The sequence below is a fragment of the Pochonia chlamydosporia genome, chromosome 3 (genome assembly GCF_001653235.2).
Source record: "Pochonia chlamydosporia 170 chromosome 3, whole genome shotgun sequence".
Classification (NCBI taxonomy): domain Eukaryota; kingdom Fungi; phylum Ascomycota; class Sordariomycetes; order Hypocreales; family Clavicipitaceae; genus Pochonia; species Pochonia chlamydosporia.
In genome coordinates, this window is record NC_035792.1 from 3873423 (window position 1) to 3894254 (window position 20832).

Consider the following 20832-nt stretch of genomic DNA (forward strand, 5'->3'; position numbering starts at 1 on the left):
GGAAAAAGGCATTAAAAAGTACGTCGTGTTTGACATCGTTCCACGTACACTGGTCGATGAAAAAGCAACATGGACTTGCTCATCGGCCGAGTATGGTTCGAGTTGTGCATGAAAGTAAACCGAGCGAGTCATATTCTAAAATCAGCTAGACTGCTATATTGCTCTATGTGTGAAAAAATATAAAACGTAGACAGCAAAACCTAATGGCTACATTTCCAAATGAAGAAAACAGAAATCACATAGTAATGGAGAACCAACGTCCCTTGAGGCATGTTCACTGATATCGCAATGGCATGCAATAACTATTTCGTCACTCATTGTAATCATACACTATATGCGTTTCCTCCCGGGTTTGATACAAATCATACAGTTTTCGGGGACCAAACAGATTTCATAATACATGAGAGGCATTAGTTTTCTTCATTAAACCCCAAGTTCCGTCCAATCTCAAATAATATGCCCTCCACCAAAGCCACCGCCAAAGCCTCCGTCTCCAGATCCACCAAATGGACCATTGCCTCGTCCTTGACCTTGGCCAGGGAATCTTGGTGCGCCTCCTGGCATGACGGGATCCCAACGAGCGCCAGGAGGCGCTTGCGGGTCATAGGCTCCCGGGCCGCCCATACCGCCTTGTCCTTGTCCAGTAAAAAGAGGGTCATCAAAAGTCGGATGCATACCACCAGGTGCTCCTGGATGTGGTAAGCCCCCAGGGACAAATGACCCTCGAAGCGGGTCGTGAGGGCCAAGTCCAGGAGGATTTAAGTCGTCGTGGCCAATATTTAATGGATGACGCCCGCCCGGCATCACTACTGGCCCGCGCGGATGTGGTCTCAACATCTCATACTCATCTTCGAATCCAGGCAGCGGAAAGTCACCAACCGGCGCACCAGGCCGAGGGCGAGCCATTTCGGGAAGTGGACCCTGTGGGTTGTAAGGAATGTTCGGATCGACAGTCGGATTGTAGGGACGGCGAGGGTTCTGCGCTTCTTGGGCTCGCCGCTCCGAGCGAGCTGTTTCCTCTGCGTCGGCAGTCTCTACATAACCTTCTCTCTGGAGCTTTGGGATGAGCTTTTGAACTATCTTCACTTTGAGATCGTTCAACATATCTGTGCATATTTGTAAGTAGACGTGATTTTGTGGGGGCGGGTGCAAGTTGCATCTTGAATGAGAAGACCAGAACCGTACCAGAGATTGCATTCTCCGAGACAAACGCCCGACGTAGCTTTTCGACCAAATTAGAGCGATCTTGTCCTTGATCCATGGATATCCGAATGGGAAGAGCACTTGAGTCAACAACATCGCGCACTGTGCGGTCGAATCGGTGGATGTTTTCATCGCCTACAGCTAAGCCTCGGACTTCGACTTTCGAACCCATGCGGTCGATGCGGAAAACGAACTGCATGGATGACTGCTTGTGCTTGTAGACAAAACTGAGAGAGCCGAATCCGGAATTCCATGCCGGTGGGAGGCGAGGTGCGAGAGATTCACACTCAGCTTTGAGAGAGGTCTTGGTCAGTGTATTTGGCAGGTCAGGACGTTTCTCGTCGCCTTGCTTACATATTGGCTTATCTTGGTCAAAACCACAGAGACGGAAGTTTAGCGCGGCCAGGTATGCATGAACAAGCAGAGCAATTGCCTCATAGGAGCTTGCTAGGTCTGAACTGTCATCACCTGGTTGATGGGTCGGCAAAGCATCAGCCATGGCCTGTAACACGGCGCCGACAGTAAGGGTCGACGCCATGGCTGTGTCCTATGGTTATCACGAGATGTAGCTTCCGGTTTTTGTGGTAACTGATGATGAAATGATAGTTGAGGCTACCGGCCGACGATGAATGGAGAAGTCGTGGACACTGGGTGCTTGGGCAGAAGGTTGAAGAAGCTGGAGGCGGGGTTTGCTCACGTACAAGTGGGAAGGTGCGATCCCCAGTGGCGTCATGGCCTTGCTGCCTTCCACGTTTATCAACTCCTGGTCTTCAGCCCTATAAGTGGGACCCCCACCTTGGGACATGAGTCAACTTTGAAGAGCCAGATAAGCTTGTTGATTGACTTAAATAGACATGACGATTCGGGACAGTCTTATTCGACTAGTATAAATACATTACATAGTATTAACTGACCTTGAAAGTACGTATTTAGATATATATATAGATAGACCAGATGGTTTAAGGCTCGGCAGCCACACAAGTAGAACCCATGTGCATTGTGAGTTGTGACTCTTGCTTGCCCGAAATATTAAGCAGTGTCCATAGAATCTGCACACTTACTCTCTCTCTACATGCACAGGTTTGCGTAGGCAATATTGGCCAAGCCACCTTCTGTATACCATGTCACAGTCGATCTCTCACAGCAGGAAAGTGTGGCATTGAGAATAAAGTACATTAGTAATGCGTGCGAACTCGACGGTCTAGTCCTTGCGTGCGAAAGGATTGTGTGATTATAATCAACCACTGCGACGACCGCGTCGTCGGAAACTTCCTCCTCCCGCGCCGCTGCCGGAGCCACCTCCAGAGCCTCCGCCAGAACCAGCTCCAGAGCCTCCGCCAGAACCACCGGCAGAACCTCCACCAGTGCCGCCTCCGGAACCAGCTCCAGAACCACCGGCAGAACCAGCTCCAGAGCCTCCGCCAGAACCACCGGCAGAACCTCCACCAGTGCCGCCTCCGGAACCAGCTCCAGAACCACCGGCAGAACCAGCTCCAGAACCAGCTCCAGAACCACCCGCAGAACCAGCTCCAGAGCCGCCTCCAGAGCCGCCTCCAGAACCACCCGCAGAACCTCCACCAGTGCCGCCTCCGGAACCAGCTCCAGAACCACCGGCAGAACCAGCTCCAGAGCCGCCTCCAGAACCACCGGCAGAACCAGCTCCAGAGCCGCCTCCAGAACCACCGGCAGAACCAGCTCCAGAGCCGCCTCCAGAACCACCGGCAGAACCACCAGTGCCGCCTCCAGAACCAGCAGCAGAGCCTCCGGAACCGCCGCCAGTGCCACCGGCAGAACCAGCTCCAGAGCCGCCTCCAGAACCACCGGCAGAACCTCCACCAGTGCCGCCTCCAGAACCAGCTCCAGAACCAGCTCCAGAACCACCCGCAGAACCAGCTCCAGAGCCGCCTCCAGAGCCGCCTCCAGAACCAGCAGCAGAGCCTCCAGAACCAGCAGCAGAGCCTCCAGAACCAGCAGCAGAGCCTCCAGAACCAGCAGCAGAGCCTCCAGAACCAGCAGCAGAGCCTCCAGAGCCGCCTCCAGTGCCACCGCTAGAACCTCCGCCAGTGCCGCCTCCGGAGCCGCCGCTAGAGCCCTGTACTGAGGGACCGAAAGACCCCCCACCGGAACCGCCTGGTGCACCTGAGCTAGCAGGAGCTTTTGAGGACGCTGGGACGGACGAAGCAGGCTTGCTGGAGGATTGAGGAGCAGAACTACTTGCGGGTTTAGAGCTTGACGGAGCAGCCGAACTGCTTGCTGGCTGAGAGCTTGAGGCAGCCGAGCTGCTAGCTGGTTTTGAGCTGCTGGGTTGGGAGCTTGAGGGAGCGGCCGAACTGCTTGCTGGTTGGGAGCTTGAGACAGCAGCCGAACTGCTAGCTGGTTGGGAGCTTGAGGGAGCGGCCGAACTGCTAGCAGGCTGAGAGCTTGAGGCCGCTGAACTGCTTGCAGGTTTAGAACTCGACGGAGCTGAAGAACTTGGTTGAGAGCTACTAGCTAGCTGTGAGCTTGAGATAGCCGAACTGCTAGCTGGCTTTGAGCTTGATGGAGCTGAAGAACTTGGTTGAGAGCTACTGGCTGGCTTTGAGCTGCTAGGTTGAGAGCTTGATGGTGCTGACGAGCTTGGCTGAGAGCTACTAGCTGGCTTTGAGCTTGATGGAGCTGAAGAACTTGGTTGAGAGCTACTGGCTGGCTTTGAGCTGCTGGGTTGAGAGCTTGATGGAGCTGAACTGCTAGCTGGTTTGGAACTCGAAGGAGCTGAAGAACTTGGCTGAGAGCTACTGGCTGGCTTTGAACTACTAGGCTGGGAGCTTGCAGCAGCCGAACTGCTTGCAGGTTTTGAGCTGCTGGGTTGAGAGCTTGAGGCAGCTGAACTGCTAGCTGGTTTGGAACTCGAAGGAGCTGAAGAACTTGGCTGAGAGCTACTGGCTGGCTTTGAACTACTAGGCTGGGAGCTTGCAGCAGCTGAACTGCTTGCAGGTTTTGAGCTGCTGGGTTGAGAGCTTGAGGCAGCCGAACTGCTAGCTGGCTTTGAGCTTGATGGAGCTGAACTGCTAGCGGGTTTTGAGCTGCTGGGTTGAGAGCTTGAGGCAGCCGAACTGCTAGCTGGCTTTGAGCTTGATGGAGCTGAACTGCTAGCGGGTTTTGAGCTGCTGGGTTGAGAGCTTGAGGCAGCCGAACTGCTAGCTGGCTTTGAGCTTGATGGAGCTGAACTGCTAGCTGGCTTTGAGCTTGATGGAGCTGAACTGCTAGCGGGTTTAGAGCTGCTGGGCTGGGAGCTTGGCTGGGAGCTGCTTGCTGGCTTTGAGCTACTAGGTTGAGAACTGCTAATAGGCTTTGAAGAACTCGGCTGCGACGAGCTCGGTTGGGATGAACTGGGTTTCGAAGAACTTGGCTGAGATGAGCTAGGCTTTGAGCTTGGCTGTGATGAACTTGACTGCGACGAGCTTGGTTTCGAAGAACTTGCTTGAGAGGAGCTAGGCTTCGAAGAGCTGGGTTGAGAAGAGCTAGGGGGTGCTACAGAACTTGGCTTCGAGGAGCTTGGCTGCGACGAGCTCGGTTTCGAAGAACTCGGTTGAGATGAGCTCGGTTGAGATGAGCTCGGTTGAGAGGAGCTGGGTTTCGAAGAACTTGGCTGAGATGAGCTAGGCTTTGAGCTTGGTTGTGATGAACTGGGCTTTGAAGAACTCGGTTGAGAGGAGCTAGGTTTCGAAGAGCTAGGGGGTACCACAGAACTTGGCTTCGAGGAACTTGGCTGCGAAGAACTTGGCTTCGAGCTCGGTTGAGAGGAGCTAGGCTTTGAGCTTGGCTGTGATGAACTGGGCTTCGAGGAGCTTGGCTGCGACGAGCTTGGCTTTGAAGAGCTAGGGGGTGCCACAGAACTTGGCTTCGAGGAGCTTGGCTGCGACGAGCTGGGCTTCGAGCTCGGTTGTGATGAGCTGGGCTGTGATGAGCTCGATTTCATGCTAGACGGCCTCGAAGAGCTAAGACGCGATGAACTTGGCTGAGAACTACTAGGCTGCGATAAGCTTGATTTCGAACTTTTAGGGGGTGCTGAGCTAGATTTCGTGGACTGTGGTGGTGATGAGCTCTGCTTCCTGCTACTAGGGGATGATGAACTTGTCTTCGAGCTAGGTTTCGGAGAGCTAGTCTTCAAACTCGACTGCGCAGAGGTGGAACCACGTTGACGAGATTGCGAGCTTGTCGGCGGTGAAGCAGTTTCTTTGGAAGACCTAGTGCGAGTTTTGCTCGGTTTTGTAGTGCTGCCCGCCGGTGGGCCATGGGGCGTAGATTGGTGCACTGGAGGGCTTTTGTTTGTGTGCGTCGGCCGATGGTGCCCATTCTCTTCCACAATAATCGTAGTGCATTCGATTTCGTATATGATGATTGTTCCTTTGCAGGCACGACACTCAGGCTTCCAAGTCTCAACTGCAGGAGCTGGCCGAGTTTCGATTTTGGTGATTGTAATGTATGGAACGTCTGTTGGCTGGTAACAATACACTGTACCCATGCAGCCTTCACATTTGGGATGACGGGTTGACCAACTCGTCGTTTTCGCCTGCCAGGGCCAGGGATTTGTCTCATACGGCAAGGTAATCGTTCTCGAGGATGGCAATACCTGTATTTGCTGTCCACCGTTCTGACCGTTCTGACCATTCTGACCATTCTGACCGTTCTGACCATTCTGACCAGGACCGTTGGGTTTATTCGGTTTATTCGGTTGTCCAAGCGTTTCAGGTGATCCAGTTGGTCGAGATGGTCCAGGTGGTCCAACTGCTAATGTCGCGGATTGCATTGCACAAATAGTATGACACGCTCCAAGCTCGGCGTACGACGTTACCGTAACATACTCAGTAACGATGTCGAATTCACCAGCAACAGAGGGCGCTGTGAAAAACATCGCCAACAAGGCAATTGCCCTATTGGCGATGCGGCGATGCCCATGCGCCATGGTCCGCTGATAGAAGGTAGCGACTGTCAATACAATGAGTTAAGGTCGGCACCCTGCCGGATTGTATAAGTTGATCTATGTCGGACAACCGAGTCGTGCAGGGCTCCACGTCGACGGTTGCTTAGCCTAATGGTGCAAATGATTCAGGGATCAGCACGCGCTAGGAGCGGAAAGTTATATACATTCAAAGGCAACATGTCAATCGATAAGCGTGCCAGAGTCGACGTGGCAGGGCAGTTCCGCAACCGACTTGGCTTCTCTGTGGCATTGTCCATGTCGATCTAGAACCCGTAGCGACGAGGGTATCGCCTCAACAAGCTTCTGCGGATCCAGACTTTTGGACGGAGTATTCGAAGGTCTCCACCAGCCTTTCCGGTTAGACTTTTGCAATGGTTTGTACTGAAGCTGTGCAGGCTGAAGTAGTTTCGCGCCGAAAAATGACTATTTGCTGTTTAGTATTGCTGTATAATAGACGAATGTGGGCTCCTGTTCGCTTACGTGGGAGTTGCTACTATCTGGCCTAGTTGCGCGTAAGGAAACATCCAGAATTTGGTTAGACCGCCACAATAAGCCCTATTCGGATAGATTGTTTTCAAATACGACCGTTGAAGTACTGGATGAATCCATGTAGCTAAGGAATTCTCTCTGCTTGGAGAACCGCCGACACTGGCGTTATGACCCGAAGCAGACAGTCAATGACACTCATGTTGTCTCCCTTTGATTCACTCGCACGACTTTTTGCCATGCGAGCGGACTAGGCGGATGACAATTCCATGGTCGAAGGGTGATGACTGCAGTATACGCCGCCAGGCTGCAATCATATTGCCGGCTCGCAGGCGAATTGGCGTCCATTGCGAATGAATTCACGTCAAACATGGCTGTACGGAAGAGGACAAAGTGTGAAAATGGTCGCCGAGCAGAGCAGACATGTCGTTGAATATGGGGCAACATCGGTAGTAATAAAATTGACGCTAACCCTGATCTGGGAGAGATGTCTCCACCTTGCCCGAACTCAGCTTTGCCTTGCCCGTGGAGTGGGGCGATTGTCCTCGATGTCGAAACACCAAGATGCACATCTTGATCTCTCTCAATGCACCTCAACAACATCTTTGGCAGCAACATTGGGTTATCCCGCGGAACTAGCGGGCTTGATGAGCTTACGTTGCGGTCGCCCATTAAAGAGAAAGTAGACGAAAATATGCGCTCACACCCTTCGCGATCTGGATATTATGAAGGTTGTGGACTCTTTGGACGGTTTCGTTCATGTGCTGAGTACTATGCATTGTCAAATCAACATGTTTGGGGCTTCCATTATCTGACTTCTGCCATACGGCTTTCTAATTTCCGCCTTTGTTCGATACCTAATAATTTGTGAGATTTTCGCGTCCGTGGCTGAAGTGAGCGCCAGGAAAGCCGCCAACTCAATCGGAGAATTTTAAAATTGGCATCACTTATACAACATGCGAATTGAGTTCGAAGATTGATATGAAGGACCCATGCGAGGCTGTCGCGTGGCTGTAGCATCCATATGTTGTAACTCTGAACAGCGGGGTTACATTTCGATTGCAGACACCAGGGTTAGTTGTTTGTGTGTACAGACAATGCCGTGGAATTCTCTACATGGAGAAAGCTATTAGGCAAAACAGTAGCCTACTCATAGTGCGATGTAATGAATTTTCAGCTATGCATCTCGTACAGCTGGTTCATTTGACCAATTTCTTTTAGTTGAGTGCACTCACAAGTAGTGAAGCACTACTCAAAGCAGATAGCCATTCTATTGAGGAAATTCTCCGCTAGGTTATTCAGCCAGGCCAGAGAGAGCGCTCCGCCGACGCAGAGAGATAATACAAGTTATATTCCGTTGACAATCCGTAGATACAAGTTGTGTCCCATGCAGTTACGTAGAGAACATTGGTATTATGCTCGTCTGAACCAAGACATATTTACCACAGCCGTCATATCACCAGTGGAACCACCAACGGAAGGCTCGGTCCCCCGGCAAGGCATTCAGCTTCAATGTCCCCAAAAGCTATCCCAAAGCCCGCATCAAATCGGACCAGACCATCTGCAATTGACACATGTGGGGCCGCATCTATCTGCATCTCGAATCTCGACCCTCAAGTTGGCGTGGCAGGCGGGTATGCTAGTCCAGGCCCGGAATCCAGCTGAGATGTGCACCAAGAGTCTGGTAATTCGCCGAGTTTAAACTTTTGCGGCATCTTGCAAAGTTGACGGTACCTGGACGAGACCCGCATGGCCATCTATCCGCGCCTACAACTGCTGTCACCAATCTCCGGCTTTGGTAACAACGGTGCCGCTGGCGCCGGCAGGCAAGCTGAAGTTTTGTCAACCACACCCGTTCCGGCCGTCAATCCTGTCACGTTAAGACCGATTTTCTCAGCGTTGATGGGTTTGGCAAATATTACACGTGCTGGATTGACGAATTCGTCTTTTGCTTCGGGCCAAATCTCGGCTGTGGCAATCCAGAATTCCATCGATGTTCCCCCAGCTGCCTAGTCAATCTCATCACGTGGGGCCTCTCTAGATCCAGCTCTCATTCACTTTCACGCCATTTTCGCACCAACATTCACGCCAATCCTTCAACTTTGAAAGCTCCTATCCATGATCTCTCTCAACCTCAGTTAAATACCATACCCTCACCTCACCATACTATCATCCGTCCCGCAAATGTCACCACTTGATCCAGATCCCCCGCAAGCCTCTGCCACCGCCGCCACCAGCACCGCTCTCCCACCATCCCAAGCCTCAGCGCTTCTATCATCCTTCACAAATTTTCTAACCGTTGCCTTACATTCCATCCTCTACTACCGGAAACTCTACCCAGAAGCCACCTTCCTCACAGCCCGGGCCTACAACCTACCCGTACACCAGTCTCGGCATCCCGGAGTCTGCGCCTGGATACGCGATGCCGTGACAGCTGTCAGCGCACAGATTCGGTCCGGATCTGCCCGCCAGATCGCTCTCGTCATCCACGCACCCCAGAGCTTTGACGTTGTAGAGCGATGGATTTTTGACCTGCAGTCCTTTCCTGCGACATGGGGCGACAAGGATACGTCTTTGGGACCGGCAAACGACGTTAATGATGGGAGTCGTGAAGCTGCGGATGAAAACGTCAATTGGACTGACGTCAACGAAGCTTTACGTGGAGCATTGAGTAGAATCTCGCATGCCGGCCAGAGTAGGCCGGATCTTCCTGATGGCTGTACTTTTACTTTGGGCGTGGAGTTGCGAGATCAAGCCTTGCCGCCTATCCAGGTAAGATAATGGCAAATTTTCCAGCCTTGCCGTTCTTTGGAGCACATAATATTTCGTGATCTTGTTCACCAACTACACTGGATCTCTATCAGTCTCGGCCCACTAACACGGTTCTTAATCTCAGCATCCACAACTTTGGATTCCTGCTCAGCCAGATCTCCAGCCACCTACTGAAAACAGACCAGATCTTGGCCGGGCCGTTGGTGGAACAGCCACCACGCCAATTCGCCCTGTACAAGCAGGGCCTTTGTTCTTTGAATGCTGGGTTGAGCAAGGTAAGCTCGTACCTAGCTTTGTTCCTAGCCAGGCTGCCGCACATTCTTCTACAGCGCACATTCTCGGGGATGCCCCGCAGTTTACAACATCATCAAGTTCGTAACATCTCTTTCTTTTCTTCCTGTCATAATATTCCAAGATACCTCAAGAATTTTACATGAATCGAGAGGCAACCTCGTGATGTACAAAGCATTTCAGCGCCCCTTAGCCCCTGGCCGACGCCTGTTGTTTGCCCTCCTTGCCCTCCAGTCCTGGTCCGTCCAGTTGATATCACTGTAGTGTACAAGCTCGCCCTCATTCGTAATAGCCCCAACACATTATGCCAATTCCGGATATCTAACTCCTTATAAATGGCTTCCTTGCCTTCCGCCTCTCCATACTAAACAAGCCAAAAACACTCTTGAGGCGTAAAAATCCTTAGTCTACGCCTCTCAACATGGCTTTCAGGCTCGCCAATTCTCTCTTAAGGCGAGCATTCTCCTTCTTCGTCTTCGACGTCTCTTCCCCTTGCTCCTTGAGTTTTGTCACCAACTCCTCCTTGTCGTCTCTGCCCTTGCCTTTGACGGCTTTAATAATTCTGCCCAACTCCCCGTTGAACTTTTCGTAGAGTAACTCGTTCTCCGCCACAACTTCTTTGTGAAGCTGGTCTATTGCGCGGACCTTTGCCTCTGTATTCTTCATCGTGACATCTAGTTCTCTTTGTGTTGTAGCTTGCTGATCGTGTAATTCTTTCATCATGACTGCAATTCGATTCTCAAGCTCCTTTAAGGACGCTGTAAAACCAGACATGTCTGCCTGAGAACTAGGTGATCTAGCATTATTGAAATGGGCCATTTCGTCTCCAATCTTGGATAATTCGCTCTTGAGAGAGGAATCCACTTCCTGAGCGAACTGCTTCTCAGACTGCAGGCGCTCTCTAAGCTTTTGCGGCGAGTGGAGCCGAAGGCGTTGGGCGTTGGACCGAGTTGGACTGGCGGGTCTGGTGGGTGATTCGGCGCCAGATGCGGACTTCGTAGGTCTTAATGTGGGAATACTAGATATTGAGAAGGCTTTGGTATGGCGTGAGATTTTTGTGGGAGATTCCAATGGTTTGGAGGAATTTCCGCCGGACCGATCGGATGCGTTGTTGACGGCGACCTTGGTAGAATCTGCAACGTTTTCTTTTTCCTTCTGCCTGGAGGCGCGTAAAGCTTCGGCGGCGCTGGGACTGATGGGGATCTTGGACGGAGCTGGTGACTTTGGGCTGGCAGGGTTGTTGTTGACTTTGCCGGATGTTTGCTTGGTGGTTTGCAGTGGCTGGAGTGGCTCGTCGTCGAGACTCGCCGCCGCCATTAAACTCTTGAGGTCTGATAGTGAGCTTCGTCTCTTCTTCTTCACACTTTTAGATGAAGGCACGCGATCGATCGAATGTGGCTCGCCAATGGTATCGAGTGGAAAGTCAAGACGGTGCGAACTCGTCGGGCGTTGCGGTGTCTCATCGAACGCGCCTGCAATGGGGGGCCTGTCTCGGGACATTGCACGCCGGTGCAGCCGTTTTGGTAGACTGTTGTCATCTATTGAGCGTGCTCTGTCTAAGGTGCCGCGTGTCAAGCTCGAGGTGTCGCCCGTAGCGGGATTCCTGTGCTTGCTCAAGGTTCGCCATACTGATGGTCGCTCATCCTGTGAATTCTGTCGAAGAAGAGCATTGAGCCCAAACTTGCGACGAAGTGACGACGCATTAGATGTGATTGAGCCAGAGTGAGTTTTGCCTTGCCGGTAGCTAGATGCAATAGATTCCGATATGGACGAACCAAAGTTGAAGCTTTGGTTTGCACTCTGGTCTTCAAAAATCCTGTCGCAATCCTCAACAAGTCGATCTAGCAAGTTGATGTAATTATGTGCATCACCATCCGTAACTAGAAGCTCAGCAAATGCCAGCGTCAATGCACCTCGGTCACTGTCATTGCCACATCCATCCAACAGGTCAGCCAACAGCTTGATGACTGTGATAAATGCCCGTCGATTCTGCGGTGCCATGTCGCGGAATAAATAATTCACAAAGTCTGCAAAGTTGCCAGGAACTCGCCTATTTGCTCTCTCAAGTAGTGTATCCATGGCTTGCATCGTCATGACTGGTCCCATCTGGTCTGCCCAAGCAATGTGCAAAAACTTTTCGAAGGCAACGAATATGACCTCGGTGCCTATGTCGGAGGCAACGTCGTATTCAAAGGGAGTTTCAATGAATCTGTTATATATGTCGTTGACGGCTAATTCGTCGACGAGTGATCGGTTCAGTAACGTGCGGCCGATGATGGTACCTTTTCGAGATTGAAGAGCGGCAGTAAAGCCAGTGAAGGTTTGCTCCAGCCTCAGCAAAGGATTTTCCGGTCTACCGTCAGCCGTGTTGGGACGGCTGTCCTTTCCCCTTATTGAGCCAAACATGGAGTGAATACTATTAGCTCGATGAAGCGAGGGCTGTTGTTGGGGTTTGACACCAGATACGACCACATCTGGCGAGCTTGTGTTATTTGAGCCGCTGTTCCAAAGGCTGGAGAGGAGCTTCACAGGAGAGGCCGCTAGGAACGATCGAGTTTTCTCGGCTCTCGTAGAAAAGTTCAGCCCTCTTATCGTCTTGGTATAGTATGACACCATAGACGCGGTCAAATGTGTATTGCTAACGTTGAATTGTGTGCTGAGAAGCTGGATAACTGTGGCATTGTGTCAGCGGGAGTTGGTGAAGCCTTGGCAATAGATACTTACTACGACGCGACATGGTGGGTAGTAAGTCCTCCAGATCAATATCGTCTTGAAATTGTTTCCCATTGAGGCCAGCAGTCAACATTGAAACGCGCTTGAGGTTGTTGCTGGACACGTTGATGACAATTTCGACTCCGTAATGGCCGAGAGGCGCTCCCTTTGTGCCTTTCTCGTGATCCACCACTATTCGAATGGGCGCAGGCTCTCGTCGGCCCTCGACTAGTTGGTGAGCGCCTTCTTGAAAGACAGCTACATGCAGGCCCAGGTTACTATCCTGCATCCGAACTGATCGCAGCGTCCAACAGGGGTCTTCTCGTTCAGCTTCCGAGAACCGTGCCTCAATTCGTGCCTTGACAACATCCTCGCCCCATTTGATCGCCTTGCCTTCGAAAGCCTCTTGAAGTAGAAAACATCGAGATGTAGCCGCCTTGCTGATTTTGTACTCTCCGGTGTGTGCATCCTTCATATCTTTGGTCGAAGTCATCCACACCAATGAGCCATCTACCGACTCTGTGAAGCGCACATCGGCAAGGTCATGCCATCCAGTAAAAGCAAATTCGTATGACGACGGACCACCTGCAGCATTCGTCATCGAAATGAGGAGCTCGGCAGCTGAGGGCTTGTCAATCTCCCGCAACAAATCGCGCCCTGTCATAGTGAACCCAATCTTCCTCAACATGATGACACAATCGGTGAATAAAAGAAAGATCCCGGAGCCGTCCAGCTCGCCTGTTCCACCTTGGAATGGAGGGGTAAGCTCGATGAAGTCGGCAGCAACTATGAGTCGTCCTTGCGGTTCCAAGTCTCTTGGCCATGATTCAACCATATTTCGAAGTCTGTTGGCAATATGAGGCTGGTCCGGTAAAGGGTCGTCCATGGAACAAATATTAGTGATGATATCCCTAGCCTTCAGCATGGGTTGAAGAGCTGGATGTGTCATTGGCAGTGAGCCTACTATTTGGTCAATGAGCAGGCTGTAACGAGGCAATCGCTGAACGGGTTCGATAAGGATGGACCTGACAGTCTGCTCTCCAGTTTGGTTCACTCGCTGTCTAAAGCTAGACTGTTGGTCAAGAAAAGAGTTGAGTAAGGTCGGGAAATGTTGGCTTGCTTTGATGTAGTTTTGGTAGCTTTGGGTGAATTTTGGAAACCATTCAAGAAACAGCCTGGCCATGCTCAAAGCACCACTGGGATCCTTGGCACGAGCCGAGCCAGGGCTCTTTATACTGCCAAAAGTTGACGCCATTTGGTCCATGTCTTTGAGCGCCTCATCCTCCGTTTCATCCATGATGGCGCGAAGCTGTTCCATAAACTCGGCGTTGAGCTGCAATATCTGATCTGCTGATGGAGGGAAGAGTTTCTCCAGCTCCTCCTCTGAAGGGCTCAGGCTACCCCCTGGCTTCTTCTTGGCACTTTCCCGGAAGTCCTTCGCGACAGTGTTTACCAATTCGCGAAGTTTCATTACATATCTTTCCTCTGTGTCGACCAACTCGGCTAGTTTCATGCGTAGTTCGTACTTCTGGTCCTTGTTGAATGACCGCCCTCGATTTAGCGATGTGGGTTTCGATGGCGCGCGTCGTAGTCTACTTGTTGGCAGAAACATGGGCTCGCCGAACAGCCTGACAAGAGGAGTATACCCACCATATTGCCTCAGTGTCGGGTCTAATATATCGTCCTCGTCATCGGGGACATCTTCCAAGTCGGCTGGTTGCAAAGGCACGATAGCGCCTGGAGGAAGAACAAGATCGAGGTCAACGTTGCTAATATGTTGCGTCTGCAGCGCATCTTGAAGGGAGGCGATCGCTTCCGCAGCATTGTCGCTCTTGACCATAGACTTGACGAGATCGGCGGCATGTTGCTGGCCAAAGAGAGCGGGAGCGCTTCCAGGGCGCCTCCCTCTTGTTGGATACAAGTTCTTGAGGTAAGTCTTGACTCCATCCGGTAGCTCTGAGAAGTATTTAAACAGTCCAAATGCCAAGCCGCGGAATATCTCGTCGACTTGAATCTCTCGAGGCAGATGATCGACAACACCGTAAAAGGGAGAGCTCGGGGAGATGGTTATCCTGGGAAAGGACTGAAAGCCGGCAGGAGACAAGATGTGTATTTGGACGCGAGAGGCATTGAGAGTATAATTCGCCGTAGTCGAGGGTCCGTGGAATATGAGGACGGGGAGGTGGCCGAGCAGCGGATCGGAGGCATGATATAACGAAAGGGCGTCGGGCGAAAGCGCCAAGTCGTCCGTCACGCGAACCATGGTCTGGTTAATGGGCCGCGCTCATGGCCGTCGCCTTGGCCGGCCGTGAGATGGTGGTGTATTGCAGGTTTGAACAATGGCCTAAGCAATTGTCGAAGGCACCGGTATGCAGGAAGCGAAGGTAGGCGGGGTGTTGAACCAGATTCGAATCATGAAGACTGAAAGACAACAAATGCGGTGCGGCGGGACGAGTGGGCCACTTGCAGTTGCAGTTGCAGTCTGGTTGATAAACATGGGGAGATGGCGCGTGGAACTTGACCAGGATTTTGAACGAGACCTTACAAGACACGGATAGCAACACATGCAGCCAGTCCGTCTCTGTCTTGGTTTGGTGGGTGTTGTATTACACAGAGTATTGCATCTGTAAAGGTGACGAAACGAAACACGTAATGTTCCAAGGCGGTGAAAAATAACGAAAATCGCAGACAATGACCGACGCGTTCTTTACCCGTGTTAAAGTTTCTTACTAGCAATGGAAAAGACAACGGTGAACAGTGCCAGGGTGAGCCAGGGATAATGGATGAAAATCTCACTTCCCCAACATCTGCGACAGATTAATGCAGCCAATTGATGCAGATTGATGAGCCAAGCCGTCAGGGTTCGGAACATTCACTTTGTGCACCGACAGAAAGAATAACCGGGACTTTGGTCTTTTGCCTGGCGACAGACGCGGTAGTCGCGTTGGTCTGGTCTTGTGGAGCTCAGAAAAGCGTAGTGTTTGGGGAAGTAAACAATGAATTGAGGTCCATGTCCATGTCAACTGGCGCATGACGGCGGGTGGACACAGGACAGCACTTGAGACCAGATCAGACTTCACCAGACCAAGGAGACCAGCCCGAAAAGCGCTGCCCCTCACCAGCGACATTGAAGTGTCCTGTCCCACCAGTTGACCTCACCAACGAACCTTCCCTCTTCGGACTGGGTGAGCAGGTAAGGGTGGGGCAGCTCAACTCATTCAGTCTCACTCACTCGCTCACTCTCTCACTCATCAATTCGTCATACCCTCACCAAGCACATCTTTTTGTAGCTTCCAGTCGTACATCCCAGGATAACTTGAGATACCAAGAATATCACAGAACCAGAGAGGCAACCCCTGTACGCTGTATAACAGTATCAACAATTGTTAGGTAATTTTCAACTTACTCCACGGAGTACTCTAAATCTAAACCCTGCTTCACCATCCGTCATGCACCAAGCCTAACACACCCACCAGCCAGAGATCAGCTCAAATTCATCATTCCGCCACAATGTCCAGCCAAAGCCAAGGAATACGCCTTGTACATAACCCAGACGACTCTGGCTTCCGACTGCTTGAGCTCCCGCCCGATTTGGCAAATCTTCTCGAATCCGATACTGCACCAGTGTTAGTCCCATGCTGCTAACTTCTACCACTTTTCTTTCTGACCCTGCCATGGTAGTGTCACACTTGAATCCTCAGATACTTCAGCCGTACTTCGCACACCAGACAAAACATACAACCTACGCCAGAAAAACACGTCCAATGACTTATTTCTCTTGCGGCCACGGTCTGTAAGAGATTCGCCAGAGCAGGAATTGGCGGTTATATCAACAATCCACGAAACTGTAGAACTTGATGTTGTGCCGGAAATGCCTTCGCGGCAGGATAAACTGGCAGACACGGGGAGTAGGGGTAAATGGCATGAAATGTTTGGAAAGGGCCGATAATGGCACCCGGAAGAAGTCAATGGTGCTTTCTCTAAGTCGACATTGACTTTGTTCGATTTTATGAGCAGCATGAGCAACGCCAGCGGGATTATGCATGCACCTTGATGATAATTTACAACGGAATATCAAGAAGTATCCCTTATCATGGTTGCGGGTTCACAGAATGGCCGCTTCATCATGCTCAAGAGCAGTTCCATATAGTTGAACATGTCCAACAAGACTTTCCTAGTGATGCTCTATGGTCAATCCGGCATCATCAGCCGCATCATCATCATCATGACTAACGGGGAAGAAACTCGATGTATGATGCTGCTCCTCTTCATGATCCTCTTCATATCCTTCCGGAAGAAACCCACCAGCCGTATCCTCATCTTGCATCATGGCGGCAGAATGCACATGATCTTTTGATGCGCCCGCTTTGCCATGCCCAAATACCGACACGCTCTCATCAACCTCACCATATTCCTGTCTAATTCTCTCCACGATTCGCAGACCCATGATGAACTTTCGCCATTGTCCAAGCGCAGCTTTCCGCCGCTTCTCGTCCTCCTTCCTTCTGCGTTCTGCTTCGTCCTTTGCAAGCTCCGCCATAACATCGTCGTGGTGCTCTTCTGGAATAACAACACCTTGAATGACAGGAACTGCCATTCGGTGTCCAAACTCGAAGTCGATAACAGCTTCTGCGTAGTCAATCTTTAAACGCTTGCACACTTTGATTGCGCCCCTGAAAGGAACATGCGCTGCGCCTTCAGGCAACATGTGCTCAACGAAGAGGTCAATGTTGCTGTATACTGGTTAGCAGAAGTGCAAGGTGGTTCTTGAGGCTACTTTAACTTACCCGTATTCGTTTTTGGGAATAATACCGTTCTCAATAGGGGGTGGAATAATCCAATCCGTTTGTTCATAACTATACAACCCTTGTAGCACTTTCTGCCCAGTGGCAGCCTCAGCTTCAAGAATTTCCCTACGCCGATTAGTTGTCGCGGCGCGATATGGGACTCTTTTAAGAGGTTGTTCTCCTGCCAGAGGAGCGCGACCCTGTTTGTGCCAAGTTTCCGCGCTCTTGACGTGTAGCACGTCTGATCGTAGGTAAACGTCTTCCTCTTCAATCTTGCCTCCTTTTGCCTTGTGCCTGAATTTCCGAACTGGCTCGGCGCCACGTTTCAATGCTTCCTCTCGCTTCAAATGCCTTTCGAGAACATATTCCTTGGACTGTTTGTAATATTGAAGCGTTTCTTCACCTTCCTTCACTTCCTTCTTTTCTGCTTTTGCGGGCTTTAGGTCGCTTGAATCCTCGACCTCATCTACTTCGGTAATAGGGTGGGCTTTTGTGCCTCTCCTGTATCCCGACATGGCTGATTTAAACCAATCGAACTCCTCATAGCGCTTTACTTTGCCATGCCGGTTGTAGACTGGGATTTTTTCTATTGGCATCCGGACACCCTTTGTCCGACCTGGAAGTACTTGTTTTCTTAGGTACCTGACTGTCACATCTTTTGCCGTGCCATCAGGCGAGTATCCAACAATATAAGCTGTGACTTGTCGAGCCTTGTCTGCTTTTTGGCCCCGGGGTTCAAACGCTTCAGTGATTTCTCGATTAGTCGCAATGAGATTCTTTATGATTGGATCCACGGACAAGTACTTTTTGGTAACAGGCGACAGAACTTCTATCCAGTAATGGGGGTACTCTAGATCTTGATCGAATTTGGGAGCGGACTTTTTGGACTTCGTTGAAGTGGTTTCAAACTCCACGATGGATTCGTCATCAGTGTCTTGGTACTCTACTTTTAAATCATCCTTGCCATCTGCTTTGCCCCCGAGTGAAGTTGCTGAACGGCTCGGCCGTGTTCTCTTTGAACCGGTTGCTTGGGATCCACGACCAGTCTTCGTCGTATTCTTCGAATCGTTTTTCGATTTGGGCCTCGCGGGTTTTACATCTTTTGCATTCCGTTCGTTCGGACCCGGCTCTGGATCCGCATCTTCTAAGCGGTTCCAGCCAAAGCCCAAAGGCTGCAAACTGGCAATCATTCTAGCCTCGAGGTTAATACCACGTAATAACGCAGTAAAGAGTTGCGCTCCAACATCTCTGCTACCCTGACAGTTTATAGCATATTGCCGAAACTCTTCCAAGCTGGCTACTTTCTCCCCAAACCGACTGACATCGTCGAACTCTTCTTTGTATGCCTTGGTCAGTCTGTCAAGCCTCTCCAATGCCATGTAGCCCCATTTCCGCAACCCTGGGGCGGTGATTTTGAACCGTTGCTTCCACCACGAAGTAAGGGATTTCATCAACCGGAACAGAGGGTCGCCATGGCTCATGTCAATGGCACCCTCCTCAAGTCGTTTTGCTGCAGAACCCCAATCACGAGGCTCATGCTCCTTCTTTTTTCCCTTGGACTTGCCCTTGGACTTGCGATTTGATGAACCAGAGTTGGCGGACGGTTTGGCAAGACCAGAATTTTGCCTCCAACGGTCAATCTCATCCCACATCTTAGGTGGCAGATGAGAAATCATAATTGCCTGAACTTCAGGATCACACAACCATGAATTTCGTACAGCATTGTGCCAAAGAAGGGAAAGAACGTGAATGCCATGAGTAGCATTCCGCACCTTTCTCTCGCGTTTTGAAGGGCCTCTCTTATCACCGTACACATTTGTCAGTGACAGCCGAGTATCTTTGTTTAGCGTCAGCTCTAGGTCACCAGACACAACTGGCACGGCTGAGTCAACCGGAGTCGGAGCCTCAACGTCCTCAAATTCGAAGTCCTCTTCGTCGTCTTCTGATGCTTCTGGGCCGAGCTTCGGTCGTTTTGCAAGAGGCACGTCCTCGAAATCCTCATCGGATAATGACGAAAGGGAGCTTTCGCTATCACTGCCATCATTTAGGCTCTCAAAAAAAGACCCAGAAGTCTTTCCGGATGATGGTGCTGCAAGGGCATCTAAGTCATCATACAATGTTGGCTTCCGCTTGCTCGACGTCGCAATTGTAGACTTGGGTTCCTTTTTATCGGGCGACCCGCGCAATCGCTTGCGCGGAACATGAGGTGGCATTTCGATGCGAATTGTCGCAGAAATTCATTCTGACGACAGGGAAGAGAGCAGAGCGTGAATTGATGAAGATTCACGACAGTGCACAGAGGAAAAGCATTCCGTCACAGGCCTGGCGCGCGGAAACCACACGACTCCACGTGACACAATTAGGCATGGCAGATTACCGTGTGACAAAGACGGGCATATCACATTGTGGTATTTTCTTCATAACATGCATTCTATTTATGCTATCATTATTCTCATGAAGGATATGTATGGTTTAATTCTGGGTATCGCCGCTCCTCAAAATTCTCGGCAGGGCCTTGAAGCATCCTATGCCCGCTTCACATCACATCTCTATCAAGTCCGCTGGAGCTCCCACTCCCCTCAGCAAAATCACAGTGTTTCCGCTTTGCAGAGCTGCCCCGATCTTCTCGCTGTAATCCAAGATCCTGCCCCCTTCAACGTGAAATACACGCAATTTGTCCTTCTCTTCCGAGCTCTGGTTGTTGATATTCTGAACTTGTAGACCAGTGGCAGCTTGATCCAAGAGTCGGCCTACAACCCAGTCCTTGGAGAAGAAGAAGTCACCCTTGGGCAATTTCGCTTTGGCCGTTTCTGCTTCAGCTTCAACATACAAGTAGATACGCTTCTCTTCTGGAACTTTCTTGTCCCCCTTTGCAGTCTCCTTGAGCTTCTTGGTCGCCACCACTCTAGCCGCCGCCGAGCTAGGTTTCGGCTTCGGCAGTGCTCGCCCTGCTTGCTCTTTCTTTGCTGAGCCCCAAGCTTTCAGCCTGTCCAATGCTGTTCGAGTCTTTTGCGCGACATCTATTTGCATTGGTCGCGCTCCAATGGGCACCAAGTTTTTGCAGCTGTGATCCTCCTTTAAACGGTGCTTTAAACAGTAATCGCGATTACACGTATCGCAGTGCACGCCCGGGGTCAAAGATGTGCCCACAACTGTCTTGCATTCTGGCGATGCGCAAGGCTTCTCGGAAACCTTGTCTCGTAGAGTCCTTCCTTGACCAATAGAGGGTTTGGCCAGGTTGGCTTGTCTCTTTCGTTCTGCCCATGCTCCGGCGTTGGCGCATTTGTGTGAGGTCTCCGTTCTATGATCTAAGCAAAAGGTTTTTGTGCAGGACTGGCAAAGAAATGGTAAAAAGTCGAGTTGGTTGCAGTATTCGTACTGGCAATGCTTCCCCACCAGAGTGGCATCGGATTTATCTCTCATGATGTAGCTCGTTTCCTGAGCGGCGGAACCTGATGATGACGACATGGCTGCAAAGGAAACCGGCAAATAGGTATATATATATACAGATAAGGCTTTTAAGGGTGTGCAGTCAGGCAGAACGGAGCGTCGTCAATGCTCCAGACCGGTGGCGGTTGAGAGTCTAGTGCAATGCTCAGTCTAGTCGCTGACCAAGTG

The 20832-nt window shown here is 51.0% G+C and overlaps 7 protein-coding genes across 7 annotated transcripts; 2 read left to right on the plus strand and 5 right to left on the minus strand.

Annotated features, from left to right (window-relative positions):
* Window positions 1-447: 447 nt before the first annotated feature.
* On the minus strand, window positions 448-1741 carry VFPPC_05013 (PI31 proteasome regulator; the record flags this gene model as incomplete). Its single annotated transcript, XM_018284267.1, has 2 exons — window positions 448-1106; window positions 1186-1741. The coding sequence occupies 2 exons, from the start codon at window positions 1739-1741 to the stop codon at window positions 448-450; spliced, it is 1215 nt and encodes a 404-aa protein (XP_018145680.1).
* Window positions 1742-2440: 699 nt separating this feature from the next.
* VFPPC_17667 (hypothetical protein) lies at window positions 2441-6148 on the minus strand (the record flags this gene model as incomplete). Its single annotated transcript, XM_022429356.1, has 4 exons — window positions 2441-3638; window positions 3691-3722; window positions 3772-4713; window positions 5816-6148. The coding sequence occupies 4 exons, from the start codon at window positions 6146-6148 to the stop codon at window positions 2441-2443; spliced, it is 2505 nt and encodes an 834-aa protein (XP_022285606.1).
* Window positions 6149-8039: 1891 nt separating this feature from the next.
* On the plus strand, window positions 8040-8354 carry VFPPC_17666 (hypothetical protein; the record flags this gene model as incomplete). The annotated part of the gene is made up of 1 exon (XM_018284268.2): window positions 8040-8354. The coding sequence occupies one exon, from the start codon at window positions 8040-8042 to the stop codon at window positions 8352-8354; it is 315 nt and encodes a 104-aa protein (XP_018145683.2).
* Window positions 8355-8836: 482 nt separating this feature from the next.
* VFPPC_05015 (REV7-like protein) lies at window positions 8837-9803 on the plus strand (the record flags this gene model as incomplete). Its single annotated transcript, XM_022428430.1, has 2 exons — window positions 8837-9424; window positions 9549-9803. The coding sequence occupies 2 exons, from the start codon at window positions 8837-8839 to the stop codon at window positions 9801-9803; spliced, it is 843 nt and encodes a 280-aa protein (XP_022284509.1).
* Window positions 9804-10117: 314 nt separating this feature from the next.
* VFPPC_05016 (rho guanyl nucleotide exchange factor) lies at window positions 10118-14690 on the minus strand (the record flags this gene model as incomplete). Its single annotated transcript, XM_018284270.1, has 2 exons — window positions 10118-12387; window positions 12440-14690. The coding sequence occupies 2 exons, from the start codon at window positions 14688-14690 to the stop codon at window positions 10118-10120; spliced, it is 4521 nt and encodes a 1506-aa protein (XP_018145685.1).
* A 1911-nt stretch (window positions 14691-16601) lies between these two features.
* VFPPC_05017 (Rad4 family protein) lies at window positions 16602-19427 on the minus strand (the record flags this gene model as incomplete). Its single annotated transcript, XM_018284271.1, has 2 exons — window positions 16602-17160; window positions 17215-19427. 2 exons carry the CDS (start codon window positions 19425-19427, stop codon window positions 16602-16604), a joined length of 2772 nt encoding a protein of 923 aa, XP_018145686.1.
* A 328-nt stretch (window positions 19428-19755) lies between these two features.
* VFPPC_05018 (zinc finger protein) lies at window positions 19756-20682 on the minus strand (the record flags this gene model as incomplete). The annotated part of the gene is made up of 1 exon (XM_018284272.1): window positions 19756-20682. One exon carries the CDS (start codon window positions 20680-20682, stop codon window positions 19756-19758), a length of 927 nt encoding a protein of 308 aa, XP_018145687.1.
* Between the last annotated feature and the right edge of the window lie 150 nt (window positions 20683-20832).